Source organism: Empidonax traillii, unplaced genomic scaffold (assembly GCF_003031625.1).
Source record: "Empidonax traillii isolate 1590-97213 ecotype Southwest subspecies unplaced genomic scaffold, ASM303162v1 scaffold1022:size207980, whole genome shotgun sequence".
Classification (NCBI taxonomy): Eukaryota; Metazoa; Chordata; class Aves; order Passeriformes; family Tyrannidae; genus Empidonax; species Empidonax traillii.
The window spans coordinates 73,179-88,001 of record NW_020956215.1 but is presented as its reverse complement, the minus strand read 5'-3'; the positions used below and the strand labels follow the sequence as shown (position 1 = coordinate 88,001).

Sequence of the window (14,823 nt, the reverse complement as noted above, 5' to 3'; positions counted from 1 at the left end):
TTAAGTGAGACACAGTGTGCGCGGAACTGAGCCCACCCTTTAATCCTGAGGTTCATCTGCCAGGGCCAAGCACGCTTGGACGGTGGCAGCGAGGTCCTCAGGACGTAGATGGATTGCCTTACAGGGCTAGCGAGCTCCATCTGCCCGGGGAGTGTCCTAACCGGGAATCGAACCCAGATCTCAGCGTTGACAACGCTGTGGTTTAGCCACTGCACCACCAGGGGCACTCAATGTTAGGTATAGGTGGTAGAGGTTAGACAAGATGGAGTTCTTGTCATACCTTTAAAAGGGGGACTGACGCCTATGGATTTTTTTGATTTTTAGCTTTTTGTAGATTTTAGAAGTAGCTGTAGTTAGCTCACCCTTTAGCACAGTAGTTTACACATTTACCCAGCCCTATTACCCATTTCATATCTAACTTTCTAAATTCCTGTAGCTTGTTTAGACTTCCCTCAAGGTAGGCCTTCTTTCTATTTAAGAACATTTGCACCCTGGCTTGAACAACAAGATATATCATAGTCAAGGCATCCTTCAAAACTCAGAACTTCAGAGAAGCTCCAAGGACTGAACGTGCTGTGACGAAGAGGAAGATGAGGAAGAGGGGATCCCAGAACCCCCTAACTCAATTCCCAAAGGGACGTGCTGAGGGGCAGAACTGGGGGGCAGATAAATCTAGGATTGGTTGGGATAATACCTTAAATTGTGGAAGCCCCTGGACACAGAGGCACGCATCATATGTATTCCCCTGGGCCTAAGGGCCTAATCAAAGGACCTGCTCTTTTTATCTTATATACAAAATTGGCCTCGAGTTATTTTCTCTGGGATCTTTTCAGGTGCCAGTTTGGCCATAGCTCAGCCAGCAGGAATGAAAATCACTGTGCTGCTGCCCTAGCTGAAACAGGGTATGTCCTCACAAAAAGAGAAGCATCAACAAATGCAATGACTGATGAAATTCCTTCTTCTCATTGCTGTGGATTTTGTCCACTATTGGCACGTGCCATTAAAACACTAATATAAAAAGTCTGTCTGTCAGTATGAGTCTCACTGGTGTGTGGCCAGTGGCATGCCCTAGTTCTGCCCACACCTCTTGGTAGGATGGTGAGGTGCAGCTTGCAGGCGTTATTTCTGGTCCCACCTTCCCATGGGCCCAGGGTGGTAAGAGAGGGGAACTGGGACCTGTGGCAGTGCTGCAGTGACACTGTCTTCCTAGGAGGTTTGAGCGCACTCCAGAACATGTATGCACAGGTAAGATTGCAGACTTGACACTGAAGAAGTTTTCCATGTTTACTCAATGAGATTTGCCTTTTAAAACTAATGGAGTACAGGATAATTGAGCATTAAACGTCTGTTTACTGTGTTGAGGTAAATGGTTCGCAGCATCTACCTGAGTCAGACTCTGTTCTAAACATTTCTGAGGTGCTTTATACTTTGCTTTCTGGCTGTTATTGAAAAGTAAGTGGTAGTGCTTTTTCTGTCACTGTGGAGGAACCTTCCAACCTAAGGCTACAACTAAGCTAGGAGATATTCTGTCTACAAACTAAACAGAATTTCTTTCAAATACATAGGTGAGCCCAGTTGCACAGGTTTACTCCACGCTGTCCAGCTGGTATCCCACATCATGCTCCTGGTTAGGCAGACCTTCTCTCTGACCTCTTCTCTGTGACGCAGGTCCACCTCCTCCTCCTTTTTGAACTGTGTCACACTCTGCACACTCCTTGGAACAGGGATGGGTTTTATCTTAAGTGTCTTGACTAAGGTTGAATGCACAGTCATTTAAAAACAGATCAGTTTTTATCTCACTTTTAGCCCATAGAATTAGCTTTACTAAGGAAGTGTGTGTTGGGTGTTAATTGTCGCTATTCTGTGTTTCTCTATGTTTGACAAATATTACCTTGTAACCAGATTAAAAAGTGCAGTGGAATGTAAGCAGAAGTTGTGGTACTTACCGTACTTCTGTCAGCAAATGAACGCTAGAATTGGTTGTTTTGCTGTACCTGATCTTGGTCCTGGTTTTGCTTATATGAAAAAAATATAACTTATGTAAACTCTTTCATAGGAGGAGTAACAAATACTGCACAGTATCAAAACAGGCTCATGGTCTATGATCCTAAGCAGGTGGGTATCTGTGTTGTATGTTTTTTCTCAAATTTTTTGCTTCAGACGGGTCTCCTGGCAAATACATACAATGATTTGTAAGGCTAAAAGCGCTGACCATTTGAATTAGTGGTGTTTTAAATTCACTGTTTACTGATGTGTGAATTTAGCAGAGTGATGGAGACCCTGATGACTTATTATGTTTTTTAAGCCTGTAGGCATTAGAACCATCTTAGATTAAATACAGAAATGTGCTTTAAATCCCCTGTATTTGTCTGTATTTATTTTGCTTGTTCATTTTTTTTTTGTAATCCAGCAGCCCTGGGCAACTTATACTCAAAGTCAGTGTCCCAAAACCGCTCCATGTCATTGGCATTTCTGCTTTGAATTGCATATATGAGCCTTTTTGTTTCCTCTATATTTTGAGAACTGTACTACCTGGCTGTGACTTACTCTGCTGCCTGCAAGGGTGCCTATCATTTCATTACCCAAGCACCTAAAATATCTTTTAGGGATTATTTCATACATTATGTATGTGTTTTGATTAGGTTAGTATGGCTCAGTAACCATTTCAGAGGGTTAGGGCATGGTTATGCCCTCTTACCTGTATTAGGAATTAAAAGTCCTAAGCTTGCAATCAGAGTTGCACAGCCTGATTTACACCCATGTGGAAGATTTTGAATTTGCTGATTGTAGGACAGGGGATTTGATTGCTGTATTTGGAACCATTGAAATTGTGCCAGGAGATACTTCTGTGTGGTTCCCACTGACTTTTTAAAGCATAGCACATACAGGGCCTGAAGCAGAAAGCAGGCAATGGCATGTCTTTCTTTTTGAGGTGCAGTTTTATGCATCAACTGTACAAATGCTGACTGTCCTAAATCCAAGAAATAATTACAGGCAGCAGTCTTATTTTACTTATGAGTGGGACACCTATTTAGGTACCGTGTCTCTATTGTGTATCTGTCTCTTGGATTCTTTACTTGCTGATGTGAAAGTTGCACCCCAAAATGCCAGTGGCAGGGCTACTTCAGCGTGCCGTGCTGACAGCGAGAAAACTGGCCTGGCACGTAAGGAGTTACAGAGGAATTGTGTGCCTGCATTCTTCAAATGAGGTCCGCTTCATGTTTGTACACACAAGCTCTTTTTAAAAATTCTGCTGGCATATTGTTTACGGTGGGTACTGGAAACCATCACATCTGCTTGCATCTCGCACAGAATCTCAATAACTCTATCATTCAGCACCAGCGTTTGCTTCTGCGCGAGGCCTTTGTGGCGAGTCGATAATGCCTGCCATCTGCCACAGAGCACACAGCTACCTGCCAACAAGCCGGCTGGGGTGACCTCTGCTTCCCCACCACTGATTAGTATTCACACACCGGCTTATTAGAAATGACCCCACCAGGCCCCTCTGTTTCTTTGCCTTTGCAGCGCTTTGCGGCTCACCTGGCAGGCACTGCAGTGGAGGAAGCTAAAGATATAATCAGGGGATGCAGGCAGGCTTTCCAAAGCAGATGGTGTCTTTAGTCTGGTGTTAAGAGACTGGACTACTAATGCAATCATTAATGCCTAATATTCAGCTATTACACATTGAAATGTATAGCTATATATTGTGGAGGTTAAAAGGCAGAAGTTTTAGAGGCTCTTGAGTTCCCACAAGTGGCAGCACATGTGTCACAAAGAATTTCCTCACAGATTTTAACTTCCTCCACTTAAATTAATCTCATCTGTTGCCAGGTTGTTTGATTGGGTAAGCAAAGCAGGAGCAATTGTTTTCTTGGGTTTAAATACTGTGCTTTAATCCCTTATCTTCCATGTCTTCTTGCTTCTCCCCATAACAGGTAGAATTCCTGAAATATTGTTAAGGAGCAGTAAAAATATGGAAAAGGATGTTACTTTGTAAGTTCCCACAAACAAAGGGTTAACATTAAACCAAATGCATGAATCATTTGAGAAGATTCTTTAGGAAATTATTTTTCCTTGTTTCTTCATTCCCCAAGGATAAGATCAAATAAGCTTCTGAATAAAGAAACGTAGAAGAATCTCTCTTCTCATAACAGAGCTCATTGGTACAGATAATTCTAGCACTGTATACAAAGCAGACATCTAATAGTCAGGCTTAAGTAGCATTTGCTACCTAGTTATAAAGGAAAAAAAAGACTTTTGAAAGCTGATGATCTAGGCAGAAATAATACAGAGCAAGAACTACTGTTAAATTAATGAATTTAAATGTGAGAACTCTTAACCACGTGTTGAAAGTCCAGTACATCTAGTCAGTATTATAACCAACACACATGTCTAGCTTATGAACAACACAAGTATGTGCACTTGTGATTCCCGACCAAAGGTAAGAAGAACATCAGTAACGTGCTACTGTTTCCTGTACTACTAATGCAGGTGTGTCTTTGAGCAGTGCCAAGACAAGTTCTCTCTTCCTCTTTCCAGAATAAGTGGTTAAGCCGTAGCCCAATGTTGCAGAGGAGAGTGTATCACTCCATGGCAGCTGTCCAAAGGAAACTTTACGTGTTAGGTGGGAATGATCTCGACTACAACAATGATCGGATCCTGGTCCGGCACATAGACTCCTACAGCATAGATGCTGACCAGTGGACACGTTGCAACTTCAACATGTTGACAGGTGAGTATTGCACACCAAAAGGGGAACTTGCTACTGTTGAAGAGAAACACCAGTTCTTTTCCCTTTAGATGCCTTTAGAATTTGGAACTAAATGACTTTTGCTACAATTGGTTCTGATTTATGGGCCGTTGTCAGCCAACAAAACATTTTTGATTATGGTTCTGGCACTCAGTGGTCTACAAAACCTTTGTGTTAGCACATTGTACACTAAATTTTTAAGAAGGTGCACATAAATTTAATTTAATGAAGCAGTAAAAAATAATTTGTCATAATATTACCAGTACTGTTTTTTGATTCTCCAGAAGCTTGCCTGCAGTCATAGATTTAGCTTCCTGAATGTACTGACTGATGCATCTCTACTATAATAACATAATTTTGTAGTGCTTTCTGCTGAAGTTACAGGGCAAAGATTTCACTCAAATCCATTAACCCTCACTTATTTCTAAACAGTATCTTCTTAATCAAGTACCAAAAAAGAGATGTACTTGTTGGAATTCTGTCGAGTCAGGAATGAGTCGAGCAGCTCGGTTAGTTAGAGGATCTGTAAAATTCTTCTTGACTTTCACTAGGAACTGTTACAGCCAGTACTTGCAAAGCACTGCAACTCACTGTCCCTGCCATCCAGTCCACCAAAGTTCACCTCCACCTGATACAATTCCTGGATGTACTACCCCCTGGAATCCCTGGGAGTCAGAATGGTTTGAGTTGATAGGGACCTTAAAGATCATCCATTTCCAACCCCCCTACAACTGAGCCTATCTCACTTTTCAACCTTTTTCATTTGGTATGGCAATAATTTCTGAGATCTACCACTGAAAAGGATACAAAGGAGCCTAACTTAGAAGCTCAAGGTAACTAGAAACGCTGTGTCACAGAGATGAACATCTGACAAATAAGGCAGTCACCTTAAGTTGTTTTCTGCCTGGTAGGTTTAAAACTGCTCTAGTGGCAACTTTGTTCTTTTAAGACATTGCACTGGGTTTCTTAATTCTGGGATCTGGAAAAGGCTTGCTTGGTTTCTGAGTCAGGCCGTTAGAGTTCTTGATGAACACTGAGAGGCACAGATTAAAAACGAGTTACACATTGTCAAAAAGAACCAGTTTTTCATCTCTCTTTTGCTCACCAGTTAATTATTTTATTATCTGGAGGAACTGACAGCCTTTGATAAGGATGTCATCTGATTTGCAAGTGCAAAACCCTGGCACCACAGGCACCCTGATTCTGGAGCTGACCCTGTCCTGCTACAGATAGCTGCCTCTGCATAAACTGCAGGGTGGTTTCCACAAACCTGCACCTTAAGAAGCCATCTAAGCCTTTCTTTCTGTCTGTGCAACTGGCAGTAAATGCGCATGTTGCACTGTGTAGTGCAGATTTTTCTAAGGCTGCATTTACCCTTCAAAACTTCCAAACTTGTTCAGGAGACTGTTGCCATGGGGATGAACTTCCACAGCAGCTTCTGCCTTTTTCACCGTACTTGTACCCGGAGGAACAGTGAGGGGGAACAGGTGTGGGGAGCACATGAGGGGCACTCCTCGCTCTCAGCCTCTGTGCCTGTTGGGATGTTCATGCCTGATGGTGGCTGAGAGGCAGGTGGGGACAGTGCCTGTGGCCTGTGAAGCTCGTGTACGTGTATGCAAACCGGTGCCATTGAGAAGAGAGCGGATGGTCCCTGCACCGACACACTGCTCCCTCATCTGGGGCATCTCTGGGCAGCAGCACTGTACAGGGCTCCTGTGTAGAGCAAGGAACAGCCCTCACACTTCACCTTCGCTCCAACATGTTGTGAATTCTGAAACAGTCAAGTTACTGCCAGGTGCATTTGCATCCTATTACAGAACTCCAGCATTTGGTGTTAAAAGGGTTAATTAACCACTGAAAATGGTTTCTATTTCCTTCCTTGCTTTAGGTCAAAATGAGTCTGGAGTTGCAGTCCACAACGGTAGAATATATTTAGTTGGTGGCTATTCGATTTGGACAAATGAGCCTTTGGCATGTATCCAGGTGAGTGATTTATGCTTCCTTTAAAGTCTTTTCCAATAATTTTGCAAGGATAAGTTTTGCACAGAGGTTATTAAAAAAGGAAAATACATGTGAAGTGGAGAGATTAAGGATATTTCTTATGCAGCTACTGAACCTGCATAAACACAGAGAGGGAATATTAAAAATGCTTCCAGATGAGCCAATAGATGCAATTCCTCTGAGATATTTCAGTAAACCAGGGTTGAGTTGTCTTTCCTTTGGCAAGGTTTGGATAAAATAATGTGTATGTATTCACAGGTTACACAATCAAGTTCAAAAGAAGAAGGGTTCCAGAAATGGATGACAGGACATGGGCTAAGAATTTTTCAGCCTGTCTTTTGATTTATTTTTTTTCTTTCCAAGTCGTGTTTCTGAAGGGCAGCCAGAGTTAACGAGTTGTTCCTTGACTAAGTTCAGTCAGCCTGCAACCTGCCCTCATACTGACTGCTTTAAAGCTTCAATGGAAGGTTTTTGATCCCTGCTCTCCCATCTTGTATAAGAGCAACTCACCTACAGATCCATGGCTTTCTGGTATTCCTATACAGAAGTCAGGAATTCTTATTTTTCTGCATATTCCTGAGTGAAGCAGTTCTGCATCCCAGCCATTGCTTTGTCACCAGCTGGGCAGTTACAGACAGAAACTTGTTTTACCATCTCAGTTTTTGCCCTTTTGTTGATTAAACAACATTTTCATTAGCTTCCTACTTTTGGGGGTTTAGGATTTCCCCTCCAGACTGTCCCCGTAAAGTAAGGCTTAGCATAAGAAGGGAATGCATTAGGATGCTGAGCTGCTCGTCTTATAATGAGTTAGTAAAACACACTTATACTATGACCAGAACATGGTTTTTAACTGTTTATCTTGCACGATCTACTCTTTGCAAAGTTGTTGGATACTATACCGAACAATTTGTTGGAAAAAGTCATTCCAAGTGGCTTCAGTAACAAACGCTAGCTGACAGACAGTGCTTTCGATGGAGTAATAGTGCAATATAGAGGTGGTGGCTCTACTCCTCCAGCGGGCTCATTTATAATCAACAGGTACTTTACAGTATTGCACCTGGGTTTAAATGTGGCTTAGTGACAAGTAAAAATGATCCTGGGATCTTGCTGTCTTAAATGGACATTTGTCCACATCCCCAAAGTAGTTGTGAACTGGCAGCCTGCCTGACAATCCCCACATTAAAGGGAAAAGCAGTATAATGAGCGATTTGGCAGAGCTGTGTGTGCTGCCCCTTCTCAGCTGCTGGCAGAGTGCCTGGCTTTAACCAGCATAACTAGCCCTTTTATCTTCAAATTGAGGAAAACTGAGGTTTTCCTTTGGAAGAAAAGAAATACACCAGGAAATATACCTTTACTTTCTTTAAGTCAGTCATTTATTTGGCATTTCTATCTTCTATAGAGCTTCCGTGCTCCTTATGTACCACCAAAGCTGACAAATGATTTCTGCTCTGTGCCAGCAGGAGTCCTTCTGTGCAGAGTAACCCACTTGCAGGGCTGCACATTCTGCTGCCAGAAAGCAGGATCCAATGACACTGTTTGCTACTGAGTGCCTGAGCACTCAGGTTTTGGTTTGGTTGATAAAGACAGCCAGTGGAGCACCAGACCATCAGTACAGTCTAAAACTTATCTGAAACTACCTTTCTGTTGGGATCAATAGTACATACATGTGGTGTGTGCCAGCAAATTTGTTTCAGCCTTCTTTTGTGATCCTGAAAATATTTTGAATGCTTTGACTTGCAGGTGCTGGATGTTAGCAAGGAGGGGAAGGAAGAGGTATTCTATGGGCCTACGCTCCCCTTCGCTTCCAATGGAATAGCTGCATGCTTTCTCCCAGCTCCATATTTCACATGCCCCAACCTTCAGACTTTGCAAGTGCCTCACCACAGGATTGGCACAATGTGAGACACTCCTTGTGCTTCACGGAATCAGAAGTGGAGGGAGAAAACATCAATCCCTGCGTATGGAAGGGTCTCTCTGGGTCAACGAGAAGAATCAACCCACACGGACTGCTGCTTTACCATCACACATTTGTCTTAAGGTCAGATCACAACAAGCAGGAAGGACGCTACAAAAACTGTCTGCAGTTTCTCTCCTCTGCCTCAGATGTAGAAGCACGTACATGAGAGTGTTTGGCATTTTTGCTGGTGACTACTTGCTATGCGTCTACTTCATTTCCTTATGCAACTTTGTAAGGCATTGTGGATGCTCTCAGCTCGTCCTGGGCTGCTTTTTTTGGGGGTCTTTATGTTCAGTTGTTCACCAATGGCGCTTTCAAAGACGATAGAAAGCTCTGTTTATGTTGATAAAGATGATATCATACTCTGGTAATTATGCAACTTACTCGATACCTTTGGCAAAAAGAATAACAAATGTGTTGACTTCCAATCCTGAACTCTGTCGTTTACAGTTTCTCATTTAATAATACTTCATTTTAAATTTAAATACTTCAAAACAGATTAAAACAAAGCTAAAAAGCAAACAAGCCCTGTAGGATATGGGGAACAGATAAAAATTCTCTCAGCTGAAAGAGAAAGAAACTGAAGCCTCATGGTTAAACTAAAGTCTGAACTGAATTTGTTTGTCTGAGAATTTAAATACCGTTTGGGATGTCATTTACCAAGGTCTACTATCAAATAAATGTTACCTTCTGTCATATGATCAATTCTTCCTGACAGCTGCAGTCTTTTAATGCTGGAGATCAGCCTCTTTACTGTATAATTAAAATGTGCCATTTACTTAATATTTTTAATATCCAGTTTGCAAGGGGTCACCACATTTACAATTATCAATGAACAGTCTCATTTTGTCCAACATATGGTCCCACAAATCACTGGTCTCCAGAGGCTAAACAGGTGTAGAACAATGTCAATATTTATTTATTTATTCTTTCCATTTATATAGTGTGTCTCCTTTCCATTCTCCAGGCATATGCCAGCTCACAACAAATACTCTAACCTGGTATATTTTGGCTTTGCTTGGCTACTGCAGCCCGTCTCTTATTTCTGTGTTTTATTTACATATCTAACAAACTTTTCAATGTTTGTAAATATTAACCAAGCATGTTATTAAATATTCCTCTATTTCTGATTTGTGGGTACTCTTCACTTCTCTGCTTTACCTACTGATCAGCTCCCTGTCACTGTGCGGTCTGAGCAGACCTGTCAAATTCCTACTGATGCTCCCACAAATGCCACCTGCAGAATATGCTGTGGCAGTAGCCCGCACCTGCTGGACAGGAACAAGTTTGGCTTTGCCCAGGGAGCAGTGTTTTCAAATCAAATGCATCTTTTAACTTCCAAGGGTCTGGTTACTGGGAAGTATCACCATTTCTGTCTCCTGCTGGGCAGTGTACTCACGGAACATCACCTTTCCTTTTCCAGTACTTATCAGGTTAGAATGTTTTATGGGTTTTTTTCGCTAAACTTTCTCACGCTCATTGCCTAGAGAGGAGGTGCAGCTGCACCATCTTTGCCTGGTGCACTGACTTGAGTTGCTAACATTGCCTCCCTCTGTGCACCAAGCAAGCCTACGTCCAGGCAGTACTTTTCTCTATACTGCATGAAAGCTGTATAGGCTGTACATGAAGATATATTTTAGTTTCTTGGTTTAATTTTTTTGATCTCCTGGAAATCTGCATGCAAGGGACAGCTCTTCTAACAGGCCATTTACAATTTAGAAATTGTTTTCCTGTGTGAGCTGCAGGGCCCAAGCCTGGAAACTGCTCGAACTTTGACTTACGTGTGGTTTTCAGGGATACAAACATATTACATCTCATTCTCAAGAGGAGGGCAGCTAAAATAATAAAAACATGTATGCAGGGGCTTTGAGCCTCATCCTGGAGGTATCACACCAGGTAGGTGATCAGCTTTCGCTCCGGGGGCAGAACTGACATTTACTTCCTATTTTGCAGGTGGTGGGAGGATTGATTTCTCAGCCTTTGTAAAGCCCAGTGCACTTTTGGCAATAGTGCAAAATAGGAATCTGTATGCCTTAACTTAGTTTGGAAGCTTTTATTTCTAGGCCTCATAGCTTACCACAGCTGCAACTATGGGATAATTTCTTAACTGCTGCTCCTGGAGGACAAGGGGAGGGATCACGATGGATCTGGACGACTGAGTGGTGACAGAAAGCAGCAACAGTGACCCGCATTTGAGAAGCAGAGGTGGGGGCAGCTTCCTTATGCAAAGCAGCATGTGCTCCTTGGTTCGAGGTCTGAAAGGCAAGAAAGTTATTTATCATGTTTGTTCTGCCCTTTAGACGCTTTTACTGCTCTGCTTGTTATCACCAATTGTCTGTACTGTGAATAGCAGTTCTAAACAGCTGTGCAATTGCATTATATTAGTTAGGGGTACCTCTGCCACAGAGCCTCAGGACAACACATATGCTCTTATTAGTGTCAGGATTCTGCTCTGGCTCTTAATCATCAGGCTCCACTGATTACTGAGAAGTCCCTCTTAGCCTCTAAGTTCTTGTGCCACACTTTCCTATCTGTGTCCTTTTGCTTTTGTTGCAGGATCTACAGGACAGATGGGGGTGCTTTGCTGCATCTGAAGTCAGAAAATGCCACACAGCCCTTGCAGTTGAGCAAAACCTGGTTAGTTATTGCCAGGTAAGAAAAGAATGGTGTGGATGCAAGAGCGGACAGAGAGCATCCCGCTGTGGCTGAGGGGGTCTCAGATGGGGAGGAGTGGGAGTGGGACAGCAAGGATGGCTTCACCTGCCACCTGCAGCTGTGCAGGACTCCAGCCGGCAAAGGCTGCCCAGTGAGCTGAAGTTGCTCATTCACCATGTCCTCACTCTGCCATCTTTCCATGGAGTGTCTCAGGCTTCTGAAACTGCCACAGTTGCAGGTTCCTGTGCGTGAGCTCCAGATCTGCCTCTAAATTTTGTGCCATTTTTGGCAAACATAAAACTCTGAACCCTACCTTTGTCCCTACCCAGCCTACCAGTTTTGGTACATACCTCCGAAATGCAGTTTAGCTCAGTTTTTCCACAAAGCCTTGAGGTTTTGTTACCCGAGTCTGATCGGCACAGAGTGACAGCTTATGCCAACGCAAGTCTTTCATCCAGCTGGGAATGTGCAAGGTAATGGGGCAGGTTGCAACCAGGGAGAACTCACTCAGGGAGTGCTTCAGGGAAGGTGTCCTTACAAGTCAACATTGCAGCAGCAGTTACTGTCAAGTCTAGAAGACGGTCCTTAGATTTACACATTACAGTTACTTAAATTTGCAGCTAACACTTTTGGGCCACAAGGTCTTGAGAGCTGTACTGAAGAGCTGTTCCCTGATCTCCTCTTTTGGGCCACTCCCCTTATGAGTAATATTCAATCCTTTATATAGCATACTTAACCTTTGAGTCCTAAAATGTGTTTTAACAGCTCTTCTTAGCTATAAATAATCACAAAGACATCAGCTGCTTTGTGCTTTTTATTTAAAAAATACCCAATTTCCACAGGGAGCAGCACCAACAGCCTCTTTGGCCCCTTTAGTGTCTCTAGGTGCTGACCAAAGCCAGACTCACATGTTATCAATCAGCAAGTATGCAGCAACTCTGTTTCTGTGCATTAATGGTTTTGTAATCCTTGCATTTCTAGTTGCAGCCTATGTTTTTCTTCTTAATTTAGCAGGTTTTGGGCAAAGTACCTGTCTCTCAGATTAGCTGAAACTTTTGTAACTCTTTTTCCTTTAAGTTTTGCCTTCCCCAGTTACCCTCCCCCAGACCTGTACAGACACTTAGTACATCAGTTGCAGAATCATGGAGAAATAGATAATTGAATATTCACACATGCAGAAACAACACAGGCAGAATGTGGAACAATGTGGAAACAAGCGCGAAAAGAGGCGGCATCTGTTTATTGAAAATTAGAATGTAGAATAAATTAAGAGGGCAAGGTTAAAACACTTCATCTGCAGGCAGAGTTTGTAGGGGAGGAAGACTTTGCAGGAAGTTTAGCACATAGACCATATAAAGGGCTTATGCAGTTTTATTTTTGCAAAATGGATTTCCCTCACCCCCCCCCCCCCCCAAGGACATGTTACAAAGGGATAAAAAATGTCCACATAAAGAATGGTTTTCCAATAGAGATGATTATATATAGCTGTTTCACAGTAATGCTGGAATTAAAATGCTGAAAATGTTAATGTTGCAGTGCTTCAAGTACTGAAGAACAGAGTAAGTATTTTTAGCAATACCCTCAATTCATGAAAGTGAATGCTGTGCTGATTTTTCCACCAGTGCCTATGCAGGTCATCCTGGGCCTTTCTAGAACAAATAAGAAATTTAAGCTTGCATTTTTAATGCCTGTTTTGGTGCCATTCTACAAGGAGGAGGGTAGATTCAGGATGGTGTTTGATGGACTGAGAAATGCAGTGGATTTGGTTGTGACGTGCAATTACTCTGCTGGCATTTCCAAAGGCCTGTAAAGATACCACATCTATGAATATAGGGTCTGAGTTTTTACAATTTTTTTTGTTGTTCTGTACATACCTTCACACTTTATACATTAAGCCTGCAAAAGGTATACCATTTAAAAGCTGCTCAAGTAGGCAAAAGCCATATCCTAGTCATTCATCATAAAACAAGCTTAATTATGCTAGGACATATTGACACTGCATCAGATTTTTAATCTTCAACATAATTTTATAACCATTGCTAACAGATGGGCTGATTACACCGAATTTGAGCTTTAAGTAATAGTTAGAATTTCTAAAATATGATTAAACTGGAAATACCCATTGCATACATAATTTTCAAAAGCTACTGAAAGAGGAGAACCAGAGCACAATAAAACCTCTTTTCTGTTTCCTGAGGGAAATGCGTTGCATTTAAGTGGACAGTTATCAGAGTTCCTTAAATGGCCAAGTAGTGTATGCTATTGGCAGCTCCTCTTCTGTGCAATTACAACAGATATGCAGAACCTTATTCTTTCTATAGGTCTGCTGCTCTTATTCCAGCATAAAAGGTGTGAATTTTTCTATTTCAGAAGCTATTTTATTGAAACAAGTGCCTTCTCCCTATTTTTTTTGTCATTGAAAATGAAAGCAAGGAGTAACTTAAATTACCGTGTTTCTGCTCTTTAATAACAATAACAAATGAGAAATTCTTATAAAATAGAGGTACAACTTTGTGGGACTAATGGAAGTTGCATGTGAATTCTGAATAGAAAGTGTCTTTTTTTTAATGTTATCATCATGAGGTTACTAAAGGGAAGATAAGCCAGACTTCTCTCTGTCTGCCATTGTTCATAATAGGCTGGACATCTGTTTCATAGCACAAGGATGATAATGGGTCAGAGGTGATTGGTATCCTGAATTCTGGAATAGGAAAAATATAAAAATGAAATACTGTCTATTCAGATCTCAGTTCTATACATTGCAGAAAGAAAAGGGTTGTAGTAGTCCTCTTACATCCTGGAATAGTCCTCTGGCCAACGAGATCGGGATAGAAACTGCTCACAAGGCTCATGCCCACTGTCCTTCAGACAGGTCTCCCGTCAGCATTATTAGCATTTCTAAATGAAGGGGGGCACTGGTCACAGACCATGCACCAGGCTTGCGGGAAAGAAAGCTTACTGAAATTAAATATTCTGTTAAAACTCCACTGACAAAAGTGATCCCATAGTTATCAGTAATTGATTAAGATTTCTGCTAATTTTGGCAGGGGTAGAGTTAGTTAATGTTTTTCACAGTGGCTGGTATGGAGCTGTGTTTTGGATTGGTGCTGAACACAGGGTTGATAATATAGAGATGTTTTTGTTACTGTTGAGTACGGCTTACACAGAGCCAAGGCTTTTCCTGCTTCTTGTACTGCCACTCTGGTGAGGAGACTGGCAATGCTTGGGAGGAGGCACAGCTGGGACAGATACCCCAATTGACCAGAGGGATATTCCATACCATATGACATCATGCTCAGTATATAAAGTAGGGGGAAGAAGAGGGGGACATTTGGAGTGATGGCATTTCTCTTCCCAAGTAACTGTTACATGTGATGGGGCCCTGCTGTCCTGGAGATAGCTGAACACCTGCCTGCCCCTGGGAAGGACTGAATTAATTTCTTTTTTCACTCTGCTGTTG

At 42.2% G+C, this 14,823-nt stretch overlaps 1 protein-coding gene across 7 annotated transcripts in view; it reads left to right on the top strand.

Annotated features, from left to right (window-relative positions):
• The window catches only part of KLHL32 (kelch like family member 32), a 123,745-nt gene extending 113,909 nt beyond the window's left edge, over positions 1-9,836 (top strand). For 5 of the 7 annotated variants that reach the window (XM_027904219.1, XM_027904218.1, XM_027904220.1 and 2 more), the window contains 4 exons: positions 2,057-2,115; positions 4,540-4,732; positions 6,639-6,733; positions 8,492-9,836. In XM_027904219.1, coding sequence (XP_027760020.1) covers positions 2,057-2,115; positions 4,540-4,732; positions 6,639-6,733; positions 8,492-8,653 — 509 coding nt within the window. In that variant the 3' untranslated portion in view covers positions 8,654-9,836. Of the gene's footprint in view, positions 1-2,056; positions 2,116-4,539; positions 4,733-6,638; positions 6,734-8,491 lie in introns of those variants that run through there. The other 2 variants (XR_003573537.1, XR_003573538.1) reach the window with 2 other exon arrangements.
• The last annotated feature ends 4,987 nt before the right edge of the window (positions 9,837-14,823 follow it).